General features: G+C 38.8%; 1 protein-coding gene across 1 annotated transcript; it reads right to left on the bottom strand.

Moving 5' to 3' along the window:
* Positions 1 to 766: 766 nt before the first annotated feature.
* On the bottom strand, positions 767 to 24371 carry cry2 (cryptochrome circadian regulator 2). Its single transcript, XM_059335067.1, has 13 exons — positions 24072 to 24371; positions 18779 to 18887; positions 12657 to 12799; positions 10729 to 10913; positions 10353 to 10441; positions 9700 to 9840; positions 9435 to 9560; positions 7977 to 8162; positions 7096 to 7247; positions 6809 to 7011; positions 4309 to 4389; positions 3626 to 4170; positions 767 to 2383 (listed from the first exon to the last, which is right to left on the bottom strand). Exons 1-12 carry the CDS (start codon positions 24227 to 24229, stop codon positions 3632 to 3634), a joined length of 2112 nt encoding a protein of 703 aa, XP_059191050.1. The 5' UTR covers positions 24230 to 24371; the 3' UTR covers positions 767 to 2383; positions 3626 to 3631.
* Positions 24372 to 24421: the final 50 nt, after the last annotated feature.

The raw sequence follows: 24421 nt of genomic DNA, 5'->3' as shown, positions 1-24421 counted from the left end.
ATATCCAGTGAGCAAAAATACCTCGTTGATGCCAGAGTTCAGAGGAGAATGGTCAGACTGATTGGAGATGATAGAAAGACAACAATAACTCAAATAACCAATTACAATCATTGAAATACTCTATTCTTCTCCCTTGTTTTGGACTAATGCTCTTTTTTTTGTTTGTTGTTGATGTAAAGCATCTTTAAATATCTATAAGAGCACTTTGCAAATTGAATGTATTATTATTATTATAATTAAAGTCTGCAGAAGAGCATCTCTAAACACACAACACGTCTAACCTTAAAGCAGATGGCTACAGCAGCAGAACACACTACCTTTTTATTATTAGGTACACCCTGCTAGCTAATAAAGTGGCTGGTAAGTGTATACACACACATATACAGGTGCATCTCAATTAATTAGAATATCGTGGAAAAGTCTCTTTCCAGTAGTTCAGTCAAATAGCCCCAAACAAGTTTTGAGTGCATCTGAATATACTTTTCAGAGGCAACATTTCCATATTAAACATACTTTTTAAAATTGGTCTTTTGTAATATGAAATAATTTTAGGTCTTCGTTAAATATAAGCCATAATCATTACAATTAGAAGAAATTAAATAAATTAAGAGATGGAATGTTTCATTGTGTGTTATTTTCACTTCTTGAATTGAATTACTGACATAAATAAACGTTTCTGATATTCTAATTTATTGAGCTGCACCTGTATGTGTACAGACACACAAATATATATATATATATATATATATATATATACATATGCATGTATAAACATGTAATGTCAACAATTTGATAATACCAACTTTCAGTGGACTGTGCATAATGTATTTTATTATGTTATTCTTGATTTGTTTCAGCACAGCAGCACAAAGGTGTTGTCTTTGTACCTGCACTGTGGTTTTGATGTGTCCCATTACTTTTTTCAGCCACTGGGTGCTTTCTGATTAATAAATTAAGTTCTGGTTGCAGTCCCAGTAAAAATATATAAATCCCAACCATTTGTTGACCGTGCATCTCCTACCCAATAGTGGCTGGTTTTGGAAAGAAACATCTCAGCAGAGCCTGGGCTGTGTACAAGCCTTTGTGAAACCCCCTTATTCAGACCATTAGTAAAGCAGAAAAGTTATGGTTTTACATATTTTATATATAAACTCTGATAAATATATGGGGAGCACAACACACAGTTTTTTTTCTACATCAATTTCACACAAGCAGCATTTTCAATTGACAGAGATAAAAAGCTGTTTATACACAACGTCTTGACTTGGCCTTTTTAATTTACAGTGTTTTTTTAATTAGCAATTTGCTATACCTTCATCGATGTGTGACCCTTCAAAACAGACAGGGAATTTAGGATTCAGGGAGGTGGTCTATAAAAATGTTATGTTCCCTTTCACTAAGTAACACCATCACTGCTGCTAGCAAAAATATCATATCTTCAAAAACATTCACATCAGGCATTTACATATTAACAAGTAGAATTTCAATCAAAGTCTTTAGTGTTTCTTTTTGTTTTACGGCCGCAATAGCAGAAAAAATGTCCACCTTCCTTTGGCCAGATCAGACATCAAAAGTAAGTTTTCCCACCCCAATGTAAATGACAGCCTTCTAAAGTAGGCCCAAAATGTCCACAAATTTACATAGAAAGGAGCTACAACGCAAAGAGAAAGTTTAATACATTTTACAGAAGATTAGTCAAGCTGTTTGAAGCTCTAGCAGTGTTTCTGCAAACAGTCAGCTTCTGCCGTGTCCAGGACGCAGAACAAACTTGTTCAGGCCTTCACTGGGTGACTTTGTTGTTATCTGCAACTTATTAAATCTCATCACAATTATGTAAATTCATTACTGCAAAATGTGGAAATGCAGTATAGTCAGGATAGTGTGTTTCGGCTCCTGCACTACCTTGTTTCTAAGGTAAGGACATTTATAGAAGCAGCGAGATGTTGACTGCTACACTATTTTGTATGGGTTCAATGTGGATATAGTGAGTGAGAGTTGCAGTACATTATGTTCCTCCTCATTAACAGTGTGTGAGATGGAAACGTTCAAGGGAAGATTACTAATCCTGGATACTCCCTTCTCTGTTTCTGCAAATAAAAATGATTTTTGAATCATTTATGGGCGTTCTGGATTGGTTCTGTACTAAATGTTAAAATGAGTCACATATTTTGAAGGAGCTTGTCTCAAACGTATGTCCTTTTTTCTTGCTGGAGTAAATGTGAGAAAAAACGCTTTTGTACTACCCTTTCAAGCTTTCACTTGTGTTGTATGCATGCGTATACAGATTTATGTTGTCCCCATATCCAGAACACTTTTCCTTGTATGTCTTTATGTGTCCAGTTGTGTGGGATGTATGTCTGAAGATGGTTCTTTAGAGCTCCACCTGAAAGAGAAACCAGAAAGAAAATACTGTAACTCTGATGATCCAACATTGAATGAATGAATGAAGTATCTTTATTAACAGGCCTTACGACTGAGTGCAATAATGTATTGAACAAATTAAAGAACAAAAAAGGGAATCCTGTATGAAACCTTGATGTCAATCTCAATAAACAAGGCACTTAAACTTAAATATTTCATGTTCAATAAGGAGTGAGAACCAATAAATCATAAACAACTATCCCAGTTTTATATACAACTCACTAGGGATGGGTGTTTGGAAGAAACATGCCAACTGGAGCATCTATAAAGTTAACAATTAATTAATCGATTAATCACTATGTTTTTATAGATAATCCAGTATGAATAAAAACATGCATACATGGGCAAAACAAAAGATATATATACAGTACTATGATAAAAGCCTGTTTTGATAATGGATACTTTTATTTTGAAAGGACGAAAAGAGACTTTCTGACGATCGTATAGACAGTTGTTATAAATAAAACAAATATCCAGCTGTTTATGTGTTTTGAACATATTAACCGCACATTAATTGATTAATCAAGGCTCCCGGTCTGTTTGTGAGCTCCCCCTCACTCACTGTAGTAGTGCTGTCTGTCAGCTGCAGCTCCGAACTGACTGGAACTGCCTTCACCAGGTTGACTGACAGCAGAAATGTACTAATTTACTTAACAGTTTTTATGTTGGCTTCATGGTAAGAAATCAACAATGTGTTTTTATTGTATTTATTGATTAAAGCTGCATGTTGGGAGACAGCAACACAAACAGGCTGGTACCTTTGATCAATCATTGTGTATGTGGTTAATAAGTTCAAAACACAGATAAAGTGGGACATTTGTATGATTTAAACAGCTGTCTATGCAAAAAAAAAAATACTTCACCGTGTCACAAAAATAGACTTGACATATAAAAAGTAGCCGTGGGTCTCTGTGAGACGTGCATCTCAAGACCCTGAACCCAAAATGGTTGTGCTACAGCTTTGTGATCGAGTATGGATGTTTAACTTATGAACAAGCAGGTGGTAGCCTCTACCACCAGTGTATGAATGTGTGTGTGAATGGGTCAATGCTGCCTTGTAGTGTAAAAGTGCTTTGAGTGGTCGCTCTGACGAGAAAGGGCTATACAAATGCATTCCATTTACCTTTTATTACATGAATTCTCTTTTTGCAGGACTTTTCCCCCTTGATGCGAATAGGCTAATAGTTAATAAAGTCTATCTTACCTTGTATCACTGCTGATGTCCTGCTGCCTCTTCCGGTATCTCTTCCTCCATTCTTTCCTCTTCCTGCTCAATGTCCTCCTCCATCCTATCCTCCCCTCCTGTTTCCTCTCTCTCCTCCTCCTCCTCCACTCTCCTCTCTCCCTCCCTGGATGAGGCGTTACTGCTCGGTCGCCCTCGCTGCCTCTGGCTGCGCCGCATCTTGCGGGCGAGGCCTTTCCTCCTCTGCCCCATAGAGGAGGGCAGAGTCGTGGTCACGGCTGGACTGGGCGATGGCGACATGGACCTTGACAGACTGCTCTGGGTTGGTGCTGAGGCTGGCATGGGAGGAGCTTCAAAGGACAGAGACTGGCTGGCAGATATAGATGTCATGGCAGCAGAGGGCTGTGTATGTGCGCTTGAGGAGGTGCAGGGTGTCTGTGATGGTGCCTCCTCCATGTCTGGATAGAGGGGGTAGGTGGAGGATGCACAGACAGTGGACGAATCGGGAGCTGAAGAGCAGCCAGCTGCTTCACTGTCAGCAGGATCTTTGGGTCTGGGAGGGGAGTCTAGGAAAACATGAGATAATAATGAGCACATCTTTTGGACAGTTTGACTGTGACACATACACCTGAGTAATAATAATTATTTTTTTCCATATCCTCCACAAAAAAAATAAATATCTTGGTTTTGTGTTTTCCTCCTACCAGGGCCACTGCTGGTCTGGGACTCATCGGTCATTGGGGGCTCCGCCTCTTCTTGGATTGTTGGTACTGATGCTAGTAGACCTGACACACACACACACACACACACAGGCATTTAAATTCTCATTCTTACTCGCTGCTTAACAAATGTGGACTTCAAGTCAAAGAGAACTTCTCCTGGTCCAGCAACAGGCTCTGAACCTAATGAGGAGATAGTAAATTAACTTTAACACTACACTCATTCACACTGGTGAATTCATTCATACACCGATCAACAGAGCATCAGTATCTTGCCCTATGACATGTCATCAGCCATGGCCAGGGACCGAACCAGCTTCCATTACTTTTGGTGCATCGGTTTAGGCTTTATGTTCCTTAGCCAAGACCATTTTGGAACATCCTCTTGTCGTGGAAATTTAAGCCTTGACACTGGCAAAGTCCTTTGAGTTCAAACATTAGGGAACTACATAGGTTTTCACATCTCAACCAAACACTACAGTGGTGGTCACATTTTAATTGGCAGTGCAGAATGGACTAATGGAAATGAATGCATTGTCCCAATCACCCACCCCAAATATGAGCACATGTCTGGGAATGTCCAGGTGAAACACTAATTAGAGTGCTCATAAATACCTGTGCACGACTGATGGATGCTTCTGCTAACAGACACTACAATCCAAACCACTCTTGTAGTCTTTGCTTGCATGGCCAACCTTAATTCCAGTGTTGTCAAAATAAAAAGGATTTGATTTTGCTTTGGGCAGAAGAGTACTTGATCTTATTGCCCAGGTAGATTTGTATTTCCCTTTTTCACTGTAGTGACACTGGTGGCAAAAGTAATTCCCTTTTCCCTTTGCTTTGGGCGACTAGTGTCTTTATTATGGCTGGTAAGTTGCAAATCAAGATATCTGCAAAGTTGGCCCGATGCCAATATTCACTTGGTTATCAATAAAGACTGCAAGGTCAGTAAGGTTCCTTAGCCTATAAAGAAGTTCCATCACAATGTTTCTGAGGTTGGATGGCATTAGAGGTGTGAATCAGCAGAGGTTCCACAATACGATTTTATCCCAATACTTGAGTCACGATACGATATTATTGTGATTTTAACCATCTTGCCATATGGTGAGTATTGCGATACAACAAATTGCAATATAACTGTTTAAATGCATTTGGTGTCCACAAAATAAATGATATTAAGATTTTTTTTGTCAAATTTAACTGAACTGAGATATCAAACATGTATGGACGACAACTACTGCAGCATTTTCTCAAACTTTCCTCAACTTTAAGCTTCACTTCCCTGGATTTTTTTGAATGAAAGCCTAACTTTGCAATGTCATTTCAACAACTTCCCGACACGATATCCTAATGCACATGGTGCCTATAGATTCCTTAGATTGTATAGTTTCATGTGATACCAGGATCTCCAGTATATTCCTAAAAGCCTGCTACAGCCTCCGGAAAAAAACAAAAATGGCGAAAATGCTGACAGCCTACCGGCCGTCGGAATGCTAAATGTTGATACTTGGCGGCCATTAATTGATACAACATTGCCACACAAAATATTGCAATACTATGCTGTATCGATTTTTCCCCCACCTCTAGATGGCATGTCCAACTCATTCATGTACATGATTCGCTGTTTAACTGTAGTGCTGAAATCTTTTGCTTTAATGGAGGATCAGTTAAGATATTTGTCCATGTAAGCAGAAGAAATGTTCTGTCATTGCCAAAATGTTCAGCAAGAAGGGATTTAGCTCATTACTACCATTGACCAGAGGGTAGATGCTGACATCTCTTTACAAGATCTCTTGGCTGACCCCTGGTGTACTGCTCAACGAGGAGCAAAAAGTCACTCAAGTCCATTTTTCCATCTTTTCTGAAGCTCTAATGAAGGGTTTTGCCGACAGTGTAGTGGTTGTTTTGTTGCATTATACTGACAGTATCATTCTGGCTGTACTTGTCACATGCCAGGCTCAGATGGGATTTGTTGAACCACATGTGTCATTTGTGCTTCGGTGTTACTCATTACTGGTCTGATGCCAGTGACTGTGACTGCAGTTTGGTTAGGCGTGACAGTCAGAGCCGGGGCCCCAGGGTGAGATTTACACATGGCATTCAGTCTGCTTGTTATCTGAGCATTGTTCCTTCTAAAATATTAGTAAATTCCAGCAGATCCCTCAACACTTTGAACCGATTTCTGGTACAGGAAGTTTGGCATTGGTTACAGCCAGTTCAGTTAGCAAGCCAACTTTTCCTTTTCCCTTCTTAGTTCCTCCGCTTTGGCATTCCCAGCTTTCACACGATACACCAGTTCTATGTGGCATCTACTGTTGACTTGCTATCTACTTCAAAATATCCTTGGCCGCCTCCCAAAAAACACAAAAATGGCTCTATGTGGGTCTAAGATGGTTGAATATTACAAAACAATGAATGGCTCCATCAATATAGATATAGATATACATAGAGTAAGGTACAGGTTAGTCTTATTAAGTTGACTTACTGAGTCCTCTGTAATGGGAGAGTTGCTGGTAGACTTGTTTCATCCTCTCAATGTTGAGCCTGCTAGCCTCTGCGTGGTTGATCATAGGTTTGGGGTAATCCACTCCAACCACACAGTTAGCTGCCTTCTGGACCGACTCTGGGGCGTTCCACGGCTCATAGATGTATCGGTTCGGGTAGTCCTTCAGGATGGGGATGTAACGCCTGTAGGAAAATTAAAATCATTATTATATGGACATTTATGTGGTATGGAAAGAGATACTGTAAGAGTAACAGTATGAAGTCTACCTGATGTAGTCTCCTGATGGGTCAGTTCTCCTCCCAAAGCCAACAGGGCAGTAGCAGTGGAAGAACTGCTGGAAGAAGGCACTGCAGGACAGCCACATCCAGCTCCCAGCATTTACACTCCAGTCTGCATCCAGCAGCAGCTCCTCAAACACCTGGAGTAACACACAGATACAATATTAGATTCATACTATCAATTATTCCAACAGAGTGTAAAATAGAGTTGGGGGGGGGGGATCAATACAGCATAGTATTGTGACATTTTGCGTGGCAATATTATATTGATTAATGGCCACCAAGTATCCAACAGTCAGTCAGTTGCGGGCTCACTTTTAGGAATATACTGGAGATACTGGTATCATATGAAACTAGAAGATCTAAGGAATCTATAGGCACAATGTGCGTCAGGATATCGTGTTGGGAAGTTGAGTTGAAATAACACTGCAAAGTTAGGCTTTCCTTTATGTTTCATTAAAAAAAAATTCAGAGCAGTGAAGGTTAAAATTGAGGAAAGTTTGAGAAAATGCTGCAGTTGAGGTCATCCATACATGTTTGATATCAGTTAAGTTCATTTTGACTAAATACTTTGTTGGTCAGTCTGTGGGTTTGACTCTCATTGTGGATAAATTAAGTGAACTGAAGTTATATGAATAGACTGAGAATTTTCTCTTATTTGACAAAACAATTCTTGATTGAATTTCATTTTGTGCATAATGCTTAAAATCGCAATGATATCGTATCGTGACTCAAGTATTGGGATAAAATCGTATCGGGGGGCCTCTGATTCACACCTCTAGTGTAAAAGCATCATGTTCTCCACTTGTCAGACAGCAGTTTGTTTTTGAGACTATTAAAAAAAAAAAAAAAAAAACTTTCTGTCCTACCTTCATGCCACTCTCCCAGCTGATCCACAGGTCTCCCCTTGTGAGGAAACAGGCCACGGCATGTCGGGCCAGGTGGTGGATCCAGCCCTCCTGTCTCAGCTGCGTCATGATGGCGTCAATCCAGGGAAAACCAGTCCTACCCTCAGCCCACTTGGCCAATGCTTCTGGGTTCTGGTCCCATGGGATCTGTAAACAAACATATGACACAGAAGAGAGTTGTCACTATATACTATTCTTTCTCTCTACCAGAGAAGATCAGTCCTTTCCATCTCTATTTAGTAGCTTCAAAACAATCAGTGGTTACATGTGTATATGTTTAGGGTGTTATAGTTGGTTGGTACACTACAATGGTAATTTAATTGAATTCCACACTTCTAAATGAGTTTTCTTTTATTAATGCATTACTAGTATTGCCTTAATCACCATTGTATTTGAATAGGTTTGAGAGGAAATGTCAGTAACTTGTTATAAAATGGTTTAAAAGACTTTTCACTTTGACACAAATAAAATTGTATTTATCAAAAATGCGTAAATTAGCTTATAGTGTTAATTATGCACAGGCTACTGTGCTATACTTCAGAACATTTACTCCAAAAAGATCATAAAAGGTCAATGTCTAAATGGTATGAGTGTAAATGAACAATGTAAATGAATGCTGACAATACTGTCATGTATCACACAATGACTGTAGCAACAGTGTTGACTGACAGCTGGCCTAACTGGACTGTATTGGCCTGACTGAAAGACCACACTTTTTGGGTATTGTTGATATCATTTCATAAAAATAAGCACATTTTTTAAATTAAGTAAGTTGTATGAAACATGGTTAGCATTAGCATTATGGTTAGTATTCTAGTCCACAGAATTGCTAAAGGACTTGTATTTTTTTTTTAAAGTAAAGAGCACATGAGCGGGTTTATTTGGATAACTGCAGAAATTCCCAAAACAGAAGAGATGTAGAGAGAGGAATTCCGTCTGGACAGCGACAAGGCCAAAAAGGGAGTTTGTGACTTTGTACTCTGGTGTTTTGAAAAAAAAAAAAAAAATGAAATAGGAAAAAGAGATTAAGGATGCTATAAGGATGCCTGGATGCAGGCATTTTTTCTTAATGCAAAACAGAGCTATTCAGTTGTCTAACATACACACTGGATTGACTTTTAATGACTTTTAAAGTCCTTGAATTGTGCACAGTGCAGCTGTACTATCTAGGAAAATATAAGTATCAATTTGGGACTTGGCATATGCTCAATATTAAATGACTTCAATCCAGATCAGCATCTACTGTTTGACCTGCTATCTGCCCCTAAAGACCCCTGTCCCCCACCTCTACACCCCTAAAACAAGGGGGCAAACATCAGCTAATGAGCTGATGTTTGCTAAAAATGTTATGACCAAAAATACTTGTCGTGTAAACCTCTGTTAACCTATTCCTTTGAATAGAGTGATGCAAAGGCCCACCTGGACACAGATAGGGTTTCCATCCATACGGTCGAAGTTTGGGTTGTTGGTGGCAGCTGTGTAGAAGAACTCCCTCCATAGCAGCTGGCCGAACAAGGACAGAGGAGGACTGCAACGCTTACGGAGCTGAGGGGGAACAACAGAGGGAAGAGAAGACAATTTGTTTAAAAAAGTTGTTAGAACAATAAATGACCATAATTGACAGAGGCAGGCGTTTGTGTAGCCTAAGCTGAACTCTCTCGTTGAGTGACAGGTTACACGTTACCTTCATGTAGAGCTCTCTGAGGTTGTAGTATAAAACTCTACAGGACAGACAGCCAAAGCGCAAGTAGGGGCTGAGGCCGGTACGACTGGCATACAGAGAGCAGGTGTTGACACGAGGGTGCTCGAAGTTGGCCACCCACACCTATGCAGACAGAAAAGCATGCAAGTGATCATTTGAGTAACGGTCATGTTAAGAAAAAGAAAGAAAAAAAAATAAAAATTTCCACTTAGAATGGTTCTGTTTCAGACTTAGTGCTATATACCAGGGGCGCAGATGGGATTTTTGAACTGGCGGGGGGACCAAAATTAAAATAACATTATACATAAAAAAAAACAAAAAAACATAAAATCTATTCACCTTAAAAGGCCTAAAAATACTTATTTTACATTTAGCCTACTTAAGCGCAAATGTTGTTTAATTTTGTCAGACTAGTATAATAATATCTACCAAATCAGGGTTTTTTCCAGCAGTTTAGTTTTTTCTGCTATTTTTAAGAATGTGACATTAATTGAATACAGCATTATATTTAAGAATTTACAGAATTCCATTCTATGCCCCCAAAAAATTAACCAATTGGCCAACAAACCGAAACCATGTTTTGTTGTACCACAACTTAGCATTAACGAATAAAAACAAACTTTAAATGGTTTTACCTTTTTGTCCAGATGTTTGTTGAGTCTATTTAAGGCCTCTGACTCTCCTCCCTTCCACACAGGTGGAGGTAAACCTTCTGGCCTGAAACCTGGACACATTTAAATGGTGACAAGGTCAAATATTTAGCAGCTATTTTCAAATGAACCAAACCTTGCAAATAGAATGTTAATCTCCATTTAATCATGCTATATTTTAATGTGACTTATAACAATGTATGATAATAAAACTTATCAAATTCTGTCTTCTAGTTGTCCCTTAGTATACCCACAGAACAACAAAATGTTAAGGCCATGTTGTAGTGTGCATCATCAGCATAATGAGTAATACAGCTTCCATATTAAATTCTAACATTTTCATAAAAGCAATCATGCATACCTAGTTCTTCCAGGGAAGGTATGCTGTATAGCTGGTCATGGTTATCAGCTATTTTAGTGTGACATTTGTCCATCTGCTGCTTGGTGATGGGAGGCAGAGGTCTCCTGGGCAATTCTAGCCTGCTTACAATGGTCTGAAAGCGCTTAAAGGTCAGAGGAGGACTGTTGTTGTTCACCTCTATTATCCTGTGAAGACAGAAAAGAAAACATACATTTTTTTATGCAAAAAGGTAAAAGTTAGATATGATTAGATATTAGATATTCAGTGAAGCTGATCCACACACAGTGAACTGTCCCAGAGAGAGTGGCAAAACAACAAGAAAAAAAATACAATTTTGAGGAAATAAATGATTATATTTAATTTTCTCCATTCAAGGAAAAAATATACAACTGACTTTATTTATCCTGCAGTGGGGAAATTTAGTTGTCACAGCAGCTCAAGATACAGACAGATATAGGAGACACACATCTATATTTCTTAGCATTTATTATTAATATCTATTATTTGTGTTTGTTCATTTTCCTGAAAGTATCTTGCATTTTACAGATATTACACATTGTAGAAAAAATATATTTTAGCCCGTTTAATGCATGTAGTAGCATGAACATCAATGAATACATATATTTAAATAAATGCAGAGATATACACTGTATAGTATAAGTGGTATATGACATATCTGTAATATAGAAAAAATACAGAAGGCCTAATATAGTCTGATGAAAACAGAAATAAAACGTTTTTCTTATCTGATAACTTGATTCATAGATCAAAAATAATCAGTAGAATGCTCATTTACTAAAATAATCAATAGCTGCAGTCCGACAATGTATCATTAGAATTAGTACAATTAAGGAAAATAGCTTGTATTTTAACATAAATGGTCCCTTTTCAGCTCGTTTTACCAGAACTGTGAAGGTCTGTATTTATAGTTGCCATCTTATACAACTTGTCTATATCTGTGAGGACACTGTGGATCCTTGGTTGGTGGATTTGCAGCAGGGATAGATTCCTATTGGTCAATTCACCGTGGCTTCTATGAATGAGTGCAGTAAGCTGGGCCACATGTCCACAACCACCAATAAAAACCCTGCAGCCGAGCTCACACAAGGCTAAGCTCCCTCTTGCCTCATCCACTCATACATTATTCTTACACACACAGGCCAGTACTATTTCAATTGATTATGTAATGCGGTGCTGTAATAGTGTTTTGGTCTGAATCCTCTCCATGTTGAAGGCAAGACACAGCAAGGCATGTATATGGGGAGAGTCCTACGATACTCCCTCTGCTCTGCACTCTTTCTGCTGCCTAGTTCCAGCACATGGGCAGGAGTGTGACCTGCAGTAAGGTGACATGACCACTAAAGGGCTCTGCTGCATGTGATGCTGTCAGCAGGGAACTGTGGATGTTCAGATTTTGTTCAGCATCTTCTTGGATGTTGTGGATTGTTGGTGATTTTCTAAAAATGATCAGAAACTCTCAAACAAACGGTGGACATCATTCTTTGTGTACACAACATACTTCAACTGTTGAAACTTGAAACATGACACCCATTCTCTTACTCACTGAGGGGAGGCTGCTGTTGGGAAGGTTTTCTGCACAAGTGAGTGCAAGTGGAATAAATGGAATCTGTAGCACTTTATTTAAGCCAGTCATTAAGCATTTCAAAAAAAAATTCTTGCCTCTTTATCAAAGTTAGATTTTTAAGAGTGAGAGGCCACTAAATTTGGGCTTTTTATGGGGGGGCTCCCGCAAATTTTGCCCCCCGTACAAGCCGTAAACCTAGGGGAAACACTGAACCTCTAATCTTTTTTACCTTTTAAACTGAGGTAAATGATCTATCTAGGTGTGTGTATATGTAGGTATGGTTAACGCCAGTGTTAAACAACCCAAGTGTCACACATTGAAAATGAGTGTGTGTGTTACAAACCTGTCCAGGTTGTAGAGGGTGTGTGAGTTCCTGACGACGGTTGTCACTCCAAATTCTTGGGCCATCTTGATGATGGCTCCATCCCTCTCCTTCCCATAAGGCTCGGGGTCATATTCAAATGTCAACTTGGTCACCTTCCATTCCTGCAGCGAGGCAGAGGAAGAGAAGGACAAAGTAAAAAAAGAAAAATAAAGAAAAGAATTAGGCAAGACGTGGGCATATTGTGCAGCAGGGCAAAGGGATACAACACTGATCACAGTACAACTCAACATTGTTTCAGCGTGTACTTTCTGTAGTTCGGATCCATTTAATGTTTAAACCGACTTGAATGAAGAGTTCACATAAAGTCTTGTCATTGCATACCAGCCTTTAAACACAAATTAAGAGTACACCACCCCATATTTCACTGCTCTTATTGAAACAATCAGTTTGGCAACTATACTCTATAGCAGGCATGTCCAAACTGTTCCATAATGGGCCATGCTGCTGCATATTTTCATTCCAACCAATCAAGAACACACCTAATTTTACTGATCAGCTGTTTGAACCCTGAGATCAGCTGATTAAATGACTTGTGCCTGTTGGGCTTCTGCTTGGTTGGAAGGAAAACCTGAAGCCACATGGGCCTTTCTGAATAGTTTGGACATACCTGCTCTATAAGATCCTCTACTTTGTTTTGAAACTACAAGAAACAGCACCAGTTTCCACTTTGGAGTACACTAAGAGCTTCCTAAGGGCGCTTTCACAACCCAGGTCTGTTTGGTTAGTCCGAATTTCCTGTAATTGGGACGGATTACGTTCACAGTGCGTTTGGAAACGGACAGAGACCCCCTCTCACAACTGGTCTCCGACTGGTGGTTTTGGTGCACACCAGAGTACGATTGGAGCGTTCATAAGCAACCAAACGAACTGTCACAAGGATTTAAGTGCACCATAATTCTATTGAACCAGACTAAAAGTTGGGTTGTAAAAGCGCCCATTCCTGTCCTTCAGTTTCTATCCGTAGGCTACCACTGAGCTAAAGCTAATTTGTCATTGCAGATTATCAACATATTGCTCAAAATATCAGATCATGGTAGAAGTGCATCAAGGTTTGCCTTCTCTGATTATACAGCTGCCTGGTCGCAGCACATCGTCTGTGGAAATAATGGATCAACACACTATTGACGACCCGGAGCCTCAACAGGAGCTTGTTCTGAGCGTTTCTCTCCAAATAATAGTGTGAGTAGATTTCCAGCCCTCCACCTTCATAAACGCCCCTCATGACATCTTTTTTTTTAAAATTTGGTCCGCTTACATTTCTAAACCGTGAAAGCAAACCCGACTAAATACAAAGCGAACCAAATGTATTTCACTCTGATTTGGACGAACAGAGACATAATGTGATCTGAAAATGGGTAGTGTGAAAAATGAATGTCATGTGTCTATGTAAAAACTGTGCTGTTACAATATCATCATCATCCTCATTATCTCCTCGAATCGACCATTTATTTATCAATTATCATTTTCTACCCAGATTTACGACACCCATAAAAATATATATTTGGCAGTAGGGCATGCTGGAAGGCAAGAGGTGCATTTTTTTCCATAGGTTTGCAAGGCAAGTTTATTTGTATAGCACAATTCAACACAAGGTAATTCAAAGTGCTTTACATACACATTAAAAACAGCAAGACACAATTGAACACAGTAAAAACAGTCAATTAAAACAGGGAAATATAAATAAAAATATAAATAGGATAAAATAAGATACGGCAGGATAAAAAAAAGAGATAAAATAATAAAAAGCACAAGTCAAACATTGTGTAGTTAAAAAGTAAGGGCAGTAGAGTAGAGCAGATAAGTGTTAAAGTTAAGAGTACGCTGCAGTAAACAATAGTGTTTTTAGTCCTGATTTAAAGGAGCTGACCGTTTGGGCAGACCTCAGATCTACAGGTAGTTTGTTCCACAGGTGAGGAGCAGAATAACTGAAAGCTGCCTCACCCTGCTTAGTTCTTGTTCTTGGAACACGCAATAAGCCAGTTCCAGATGACCTAAGGGGTCTGGATGCTTCATAGAGAGGGAGCAGATCAAGCATGTAATTTGGTCCGAGACCATTCAGTGCTTTGTAGACCAGCAGTAAGATTTTAAAATGTATCCTCTGACTCACAGGAAGCCAGTGTAGTGATTTAAGGACCGGTGTAATATGGTCCAGTTTCCTGGTGTTTGTGAGGACTCTGGCGGCAGCGTTCTGGATCAGCTGCAGCTGCCTGATTCATTTTTTGTTAAGACCTGTGAAGATGCCATTGCAATAATCCAACCTACTAAAAATAAATGCATGGATAAGTTTTTCCATGTCTTGTTTGGACAGAAGTCCCTTAATTCTAGCTATGTTTTTCAGGTGGTAATAGGCAGATTTAGTGATAAGCTTTAGATGGCTGTTGAAGTTCAGGTCTGAGTCAATAATTACACCAAGATTTCTGGCTTGATTTGTAGCTGTCAATGACAGAGCCAAGGTGAGCCCTGATCTTAGATCTTTCATTTTTAGGGCAGAAAATGATCACCTCTGTCTTCTCTGCATTTAGCTGGAGAGAGTTCTGGCACATCCACTCATTGATTTGATGAATACAGTTACTCAATGAGAGTAAGGGACTGTAGTCATGTGAGGACACTGAAATGTAGAGTTGTGTGTCATCGGCATAAGTATGATAGGAGATGTTGTGATGTTCCATAATCTGAGCTAGCGGTAGCATATAGATGTTGAATAGAGGCGGCCCGAGAATGGACCCTTGAGGAACCCCACATGGGATCTTAGTTCGCTCAGACTCATGGTTTCCAATTGACACAAAAAAGTCCCTATCTTGTAAGTAAGATATGAACCATTGTAGCACAGTGCCGGTGAGTCCCACCCACTGTTCCAGTCTGCTGACTAGTATGTTTTGATCAATTGTGTCAAATGCAGCACTGAGATCCAGTAAAACCAGAACAGAGGATTTGCCTGCATCAGTGTTCAGATGAATATAATTTAAGACTTTGATAAGTACAGTCTCAGTGCTGTGGTGTCGCCGAAATCCAGACTGAAATGTGTTAAAAAGATTGTTTTGCATCATAAAAGCATGAATTTCCTCAAAAACAACCTTTTCAATGATTTTCCCCAGAAATGGCAGATTTGATATTGGCCTATAGTTACTAATTGTTGTGGAATCCAGATTAGATTTTTTTAGGAGAGGTTTTATTACTGCAGTTTTCAAAGTCTGTGGAAACTGTCCTGCTTGGAGAGAAGTATTTATTATCTGCAGTACATCCGGAGCTATGCAGTTGAAAATTTTTTTTAAAAAGTTTGAAGGCAGAATATCAAGGCAGCAGGTTGTGGGCTTTAATTTTGAAACCGTTTCCGTTAGTGTTGTGTAATCTAGGAGGCTAAAATGTCCTAGCTTGACTAGAGGATGAGAAGGCACCAGTGTTATCATTCCTGAGCTGGAGCTGCACACTGCTTGTCTTATCTGTAATATTTTGTTTGTGAAAAAGGCTGCAAAGTCATTGCATGACTTGTTAGACAGCAGTTCAGGAGGGACTGATGCTGTGGGATTTGTCTGATTTGTCTGTCTACTACAGAAAAAAGTGTGCGGGCATTATTACTGTTTCTATTGATAATCTCTGAAAAATATGACTGCCTTGCATTCTTCAGTTCCTGATTATAGTTGCGAAGACCCTCTTTATAAATATCGTAATATACCTGGAGTTTGTTCTTTCGCCACCTGCGTTCAGCTTGTCTACATACTTTTTTCTGCGCTTTAACCAATGTGGCGTTTCTCCAGGGTGACTTTTTCCTCCCCGACAGAACTTTGGTCTTAATTGGGGTGATAGAGTCGATAACAGTCATAACATTGGAACTAAAACTGTTAACAAGGTCATCAACTAGAGCTGAGGGCAGGGTTGGTGATGGTGTAAAATCCTGGGTGAATAATGCACAAGTGTTTTAATTTATATAGCACTTCCTGATTACCTCTGCTTCACCTTTTGTAGGATTGGCAAGGGTGGTCATTTTAAACAAAACACAGTAGTGATCAGAAAGAGCAACATCGTTCACCACAACCTCAGAGATATTAAGACCTTTGGTAATAATTAGATCTAATATGTGTCCTCTGTTATGTGTTGGATCTGTGACATGCTGAGAAAGCCCAAAGTTATCCAGAATATTTAAAAGTTCTTTAGCACAACCATCTTCAGGATTATCAACATGAATGTTAAAATCACCTACTAAAACAACACAGTCAAAATCCATGCACACCACAGACAGTAGTTTGGCAAAGTCATCAAAAAACCTTGCATCATATTTGGGGGGTCTGTAGATGGTCAAATAGATTGCTCTATAGGGTGATTTTAACTGAATGGCAACATATTCAAAGGAGTCAAACTGACCATAAGACATGTTCTTGCATTGGAAGCTGTCCTTGAACAGGGTGGCAACTCCACCTCCTCTCTTATGTATTCTTGCTTCACTGAAGAAACTAAAATTTGGGGGGGTTGACTCAATAAGAACTGCTGATCTATTATCCTGACTTAACCAAGTTTCAGTTAAAAACATAAAATCAAGGTTGTGCTTGTGAATAAAATCATTGATTAAGAAAGATTTGCCAACCAGAGATCTGATATTTAAAAGAGCTAAATGTAAATCCTTAACAGGAGACGCTGGTGAGTTTGGTCTGGGTGGGATCTGGGGGGGTAAGGGTTGGGTGTCTCCTGCCGTGACTCGGTGAGACTCCCCTCGTTGGGCTGTTGGGGCTGGTGGAGACTCCATTTTTTGGGGAGAGGATGATGACGCTGTTGGCTCTCTCAGACTCTGCTGTCCTCCATGGTCAGTCCTTATCATAGCGCCCTCACCAGAGCGACGTCTTATCCGTTGTTTTGGAACGTCTTGCCTCATGTCCTTGACACAGGCTGCTTGTGTGTGACGCAAATGATAAATGTTGGAGCTTAGCAACTGCACTCCTGCCTTGGGGCCCAGTGGTTAGCTCTTTCTGTAGCCTTTTAGCATATGAATTAGCCTCATACCTTTCTCTGGAGCTGGAAGATGAGCCCACTTTCGGGGAGACAGGATTCTGGGAGAGTGGAGTAAATCTGTTCTTCCGTAGAATTCCTGTGTCTTGGGGCAATTTGCTCTTCGTTTTTGTTGTAACCTTGGTCCATGGTTGCTTTCTCTTTGGTACTGGGGTTGAAGCGACATTCCTGTATGATGGTAGTGCAGGCCACTCGGTGTCATCGTAAGTCTCCAGGTGCTGGGTTCTGCCTGATAACTGTCTCCCCAAAACTGAGGGAGGTGATTTGTCATGTTTTCATTTAAAACCGGCAGTGTGTTATGCAACAGCTATTGTATGGAGATGGTAAGTGTTCCATTGAATCCCCACAGGGACTCTCCTCATAACTGTCAACACCACATGCAGCTGCATCGTTTAGTACAGTGTGAACATGCGACCTATGACAACCTTTAAAGTATATACTGCATGTATGTGTGGTTACCAGCAGCAGGCAGGCCAATCAAATCATCATATTCAACAGTAAAAAATACAACATTGTTTTTGGCTGCAACACAGCTGCAGTCATTCTTACTCCTCTAAAACGGTACTAATGTAAAAAAAAAACCTGGTCTGTTGACAAAGGTGGATCCTGGCACTGCTTCAAAAATATACTGACCTAGCTTCACACTGGTTACACTAGTCTTTTTTATGCTACTTTTGTCATTCGACCGTGCCAGGATGCTTTATAGAGGTGTGAATCAGCAGAGGCCCTATGATACGATTTTATCCCGATACTTGAGTCACGATATGGTATTATTGCGATTTTAAGCATTTTGCGATATGGCGAGTACTGTGATACAATTTATTGTGATTTAACTGCATTTTGTGTCCAGAAAACCATATTCAATCAAGAATTGTTATGTCAAATAAGGTAAAAATTATCAGTCTATTTATCTCACTTCAGTCTTTTTATTTCTCCACAATGACAGTCAAACCCACAGACTGACCAACAAAGTATTCAGTCAAATTGAACTGAACTGGTATGGTTTTGTTTCAAAAAGAAACATGGTGTACATTGTGGCCCAGACAGACACAGAGAAGACAGTGGTGGGTAACAATACAGACCTTAAAGAGCCTTGGGAGAACTTCAGTAGGCTGTCCTCTGACGACAAACAATCTGGAATTCAGTTTCTTCAGACTGTTGTCCAAGTCCTCCAGAGCCTCCAACAGAAACCTGCACACATTATATAAGGGAAATGTAATCAGTCAGATATATGACCTAGCTATAACGCAGCAGGGCGTACAGCTGGGATGGCATTGATTGTTTCTCTGCACAGTGATATGACAGCACTCCATTCCAGTAGTGTATTTCTTTGAGAAATGTTGAAGATGGCTTGTTTCTTACTATAACTAAGTGGGATAACACTTGCTATTAAGTTAGGATAGTTTTAAATCATTCGTGCTGAAGATGGAATAATAAATAGGATCTTGCAACAGCAACTTGTATATAATATAACAGAACTGTGGATCCATGAATGCTAATTTTGCTTATAAAAATCTTTCTTCGTTGTGTAAACAATAAGCAACTGTGTTTGTACATCCCACATTAAGAGCAACACACATTTACAGGGACATTACTGCTTAGTGCACATTTTTAAAAAATCAATAACACAAAACCCATGTTTTTCCGTAGTTTCATGCCGACTTGCCAACTTACTGCTGTTGACCTGCTATCTCCCCCTAAAAATCCACTGACCCCCCAATCCCAATTCTGTGGACAACTGGGACAAAGGGCAAGGGCACTGCTCCCAGACACACCAAAACTGACAATAACTGCACTATAATGTACACAAACATATCTGTAATGGTGTAATTTCAACTGTTGAGTCTGCGTATACATTGTTCCTAATTTTTACATTTCTTCTTATTTAAATTATTATTTTTACATTTCTTGTTAATATTGCTTGTTTACTATTTATTGATATTTTATTGCTGCTTCTATCTTTTTTGGCAACTTTTGCTGATGTAACAGTGAAAATTTCTTCATTGTGGGACTAATAAAGGAATATCTTATCTCATCTCTTAAGGGGTTAAAATAAATATGTTAATACAATATAATAGCAGTTTTTCTATAGGCCTAGCTTGCATGATGTGAGTGGCTCAATTTTAATATCAAAAAGTTTCACTACACAGGACACACGTCTTCATATAGGATTTCAGTGCCTTTTTATTCATATTTTTAATGAAACAAAATCAGTTTCACTCTACATTGCTGTAATGTTGGTGGGATCAGGCTGCTGCCATTGCAGAAGTGCCAAGAAAGAAGGACAAATGCACCAAAAAATAAATAAATAATTTTTTTGTCCATAGAAAATAGTATTATGAGCCCTGTTGCGTGATACAACCATGACTAGCATCCATAAATGGTGAAGTGTTGTTTTATGTGACTGGTATGGTTAGATAGTCTACCAAAATCTTATGATTCATTTCTGTTCACCACCGAGGGCAGGATGAGTCATAAAACATTTGAGGAAAAGGAAGAAAAAAAGACAGATTTTTGACATATATCTAGCAAAACCTGCTAAATAAATGGAAATTCAACAGAGTGACACTGGATTAAAACTGGAAAATAAATATTTTTCTATTTCCTAGGAACTTTAAGGCACTTCTGCGTTTAATTCCCTTATCAGGCCTAGAGGCTGCCCAAAGACACAGCTGTTGTTGTTGCTGACTTGTAAATAGTAGCAACAGCAAAGTTGTCTACTGACTAGTTTTTGCTCATTAGTAATGTTATTAGTGTTTCCTGTGTTTAGGATTTTTTTCAGCAGTGGGGGAAAAGGGTTATTTGTCCCCTGGATTGTGTGCGCGTGTAAATATTAATCAGCAATTTCTAAAGTATAAAATATGACACTTGACTGCAAAAAAAGCTTTAGAACCAGTGTTTCCCATAGGATTTTCTGAGACTATGATGGCAAGACCCAAACAAAGTAAGGGGGTGTGGAGAATTTTTTTGCTGCATATTTCAAGTAATTATTGTAGAGGAGAATAGGGGTTCTTCTAAGTTTTATCCAAGGCATCATATTTTGACAGTCTTCCTGTAAATTATGTGGTGGACTCTGCTAACACATCCATGCGCTCTTATTCATACAGTAACACTTAGTAAATACATGCACGGGTCTGCTAAATCGCACAAAATACCAATTGTACACAATGTTGCTTTAATGAATAGAATTTGATGACCAAAAGAAATATGAAGCAATTCAATCCAGCATTCCTCAGTTCCTCTCTAGCAGGAAGTTAACAGAGATAAAGCTACAAAATTCACCTTTCCATGCTTTCTCCACTGCAAAGCCTCAGTGTGTTTGCCGCTTACAAATTGCTATAGGTACAGCAGTCACAGTTGTTTTAAATGACATTGGTACACGTAACGAAATTATGAAACTTCTTGAAATCTTGCATCCAATGGCTGCCACTTTGACCATTCTGTATGCTGGTTTTAATGTCTAGAATTCTTATTCTATAGTTTGAGACCAACATTAGCAGCTAGCATACTACTGTTGACAGTTAATGTTACTGACTGACTAGTCTCCACAACCATTTTCTCATCCGTACAAATTTAGCCTTCTGTTTGTTTTTTCTCACTACAAAAGCATTATAAAGCATCCCTCAAGTTAGTTTTACTTCGTGTTTAATAGGTAACGATCTTTCTCCAACAGTAGTAGTAGAAAATGAAGTCCGTCAGTTAGAGTTAACAAACTGACATTTCCCATAACAACATTCACAGGCTTGGATGATGATAAATCACTTGTAGAACTACAAAAGTCGTACGTCAGCTTCCCGTTTTAGCAACAACTGGGCTTTAATGCTAGTTGTTGCATAGCATCTAATTAAACTTAATGGACATAACCAGCCCTTAGTCGTTACACACAAAGTTTTGTTGGAATCTGGTAAAGAGGGACGAAATTATGGAACTTCTTGAAGTCTTGCATCCATTGTAATGACCATTGGTCTCACTTCATTTTTTAGACAGAATGAAACCAGCTGAAGTGACTTCGTTCAGCTGCTGCTTACTTGTTAAATTTTGGCAATGAGCAGTTTCTTCCTGTTGAATGCTAAAGAGCTTGAATATGGAATTTAGGCTTTTTTTTTCCTTTTCTCACAGCAATTTTGGACAAATGTTCATGGTTGTATACATCCTACATCCTGAAACACCTAGTATTCCCATATTTAGCCCAATCAACATTTTATTTTATATGGATTATTATATTCTAAAATTAATACAGTAATTCCCATGTGAAAACATCATATTCTTGTATCAAGTGGAACAACAGAGAAACATTTTCTATTGTGTTTTTTAATTAATTGAACAATTTTGTCAAATCAATGCCACAAAACTAGTAAAAACCTGCTAACTTAAATTGTAACATCACATTTTATTGAAGTGTTACAATACTAACAGCTGGGTTTTGGATTAGAACAATTCTAATTCTGTGGTATCAGCCTATACCAAGTATCGATCATATCCATCAGTGTTTAAATAATAAGCTGTACGCCTCACTGTGTGAAAGTGAAGCCTATCATTTTTGTGGGGGGCAACATTGGGCTTGACCTGATCATTGCTCTCCTAACTCTGTGCATCAAAGTGTGACAAATAAATAAATAGATATAAATGTACTCAACTGTTTTTTTCTTAAAGTAATGGTATCAAATACCAAAAAGGCCCATTGTCACAGATGCCTGATCCAGCTGGGCTACTGATACAGTATTGGATTATTGATTGATTGCCCAGGATGTGCCATGCTATACATCCTTTATTATCAAGTGTCGTCTATGTACTTTTCATGATTTGCTTAATTATCAAATATCCTGTGTGTTGTTTTTGTTTTTAATTTTGTTTTTAATTGTTTACTAGGACATATTACAATTCAATATTAGATGTGATGTTTACATGGTCAATATTACTACTGTAACCCTTAATTCTTGGCTTGGTAGTGTTCTCCAGTCTCTCTAGCTGAGTGAAGAGTGATCTACAAAATATCTTGTTTAGTTATTCTTTAATCAAAACCAACAACTGCATGACAAGTCCACCCAACTTAACTCTCTTGGGGTTCACTATGCCCCTCACAAATGACTGTCCCCCAAAACAAGGGCATTAGGCCAAGGGGACACACATTATCAATTTAAATATTACACATGTAAATAAATAAATAAATAAATGTTAAAGTGACATAAATAATAATTAAATAATTATTGTACATATGAGTTACAATAAAATACTTTAAAATAGTCCAAAAACGTATTGTATACAATAAAAAAACATACCTCAAGAGTTTAATCTAGGAGCTGATATCTAGTCATTTTCCATGGTTTTCTTGATAATGATTTTGGTCATTATCAAGAAAACCACGGAAAATGGCTAGATATCAGCTCTTAGATCAAACTCTTATGAGCTATTTTTGTTGTTATCATTATAATTGACCAAACAAATGTACCTTTAGTTGAAGCTAGGCATTAAAATTAACAAGAAATTTAAGAAAACAAGGTAGTCTAATATTTTTTTCATGACTGTACATTAAATAAGGTTACACAACTATGCGACATGTGAACACTTGAGGGGTAATTGACATTCACTGTTTATCAAAGCAATATAGTGTCATACTGTGACCTATTTGCACTAGGGTAGAAATTTATACGCCAGCTGTCACATTTACATGCGACTCTTCATTAATATGCATTCACCAAATCACTGATCACTGATTGATGAAAGGTTTCGCTGTATACAACACTCCACTCGACAAAGCCTACTTTATAAGATCCAACCCATACAACTGGTTACTGCGCCACTCGGCTAGCACATAATTCAAAACCCAGGACTTGCTTTAAAACATGATGTTATTACACCGAAATTTGCGTGTAATTGCCACAAGCTTCTTTTCTTCAGACAAACTTGAGTGGGATATGTTGAGCTATAGTTAACATATTGGTCCATATTTTAAGTATATATAGTTACCTAGTTAGCAACTTTAGCATTATTTTGTTGGCTGTTTATTTACCAAATGCTAACGTTTCATCGCAGTTCACGTGTATGTCGAATATAACAACTGGCAATACTGATTCAATAACGTAGTCAATAAAGTAGTCCTCTTTTAATTGTGTATATAGTGTCAGTGCACAAGGGTAACATAAAACATGTATTTTTGTATGGTGCCTGGTGTGGCGTTTTCTCCGTTTTATGCTAACTGTAGCTAACTGTCGTGTAAAATAGTGGAGGCCCAAGACTAAACTCCAACTGCTGCGTATTTATCAGGCTATGAATCACACAAACGGAGCCCTGGTGAATTAAGTTCACATAATGCGTTATGTAAAACCAACGTTAAATGAAACGTGTCACAGTTAAGAGTCAAGTTAGATCACAAACCTCCATCGGTTGATTCCCACGTTAGCCGCGCCAGCAAACCACGGGTCTAGGATATAAACACAGCGCACCGTGTCCGCTCCGGTCAGGGCCTCCTGCAGCACCGGATTATCGTGCAGCCGCAGCCCTTTGCGAAACCAGTGCAATGAATTCACCACCATGATGACTTCTTAGTCCATCACTGGAGAAGAATCCAGAGATATCGGCCGAAATAAAGCTCCAAATACACCGATTTAAGGCGCTAAAACGTTCACCGTGTTGTGGACTCCCGGGAAACTTAAGTTGCTGTCAAACGAAAGCGAACACTGAGGAGGCGTGGACTGTGGCCGTACGCTGCTGTGGGAGTGTGGATG

This window comes from Centropristis striata, chromosome 6 (assembly GCF_030273125.1).
Source record: "Centropristis striata isolate RG_2023a ecotype Rhode Island chromosome 6, C.striata_1.0, whole genome shotgun sequence".
NCBI classification, from domain to species: domain Eukaryota; kingdom Metazoa; phylum Chordata; class Actinopteri; order Perciformes; family Serranidae; genus Centropristis; species Centropristis striata.
This window is presented reverse-complemented; position numbering and strand designations above follow the sequence as displayed.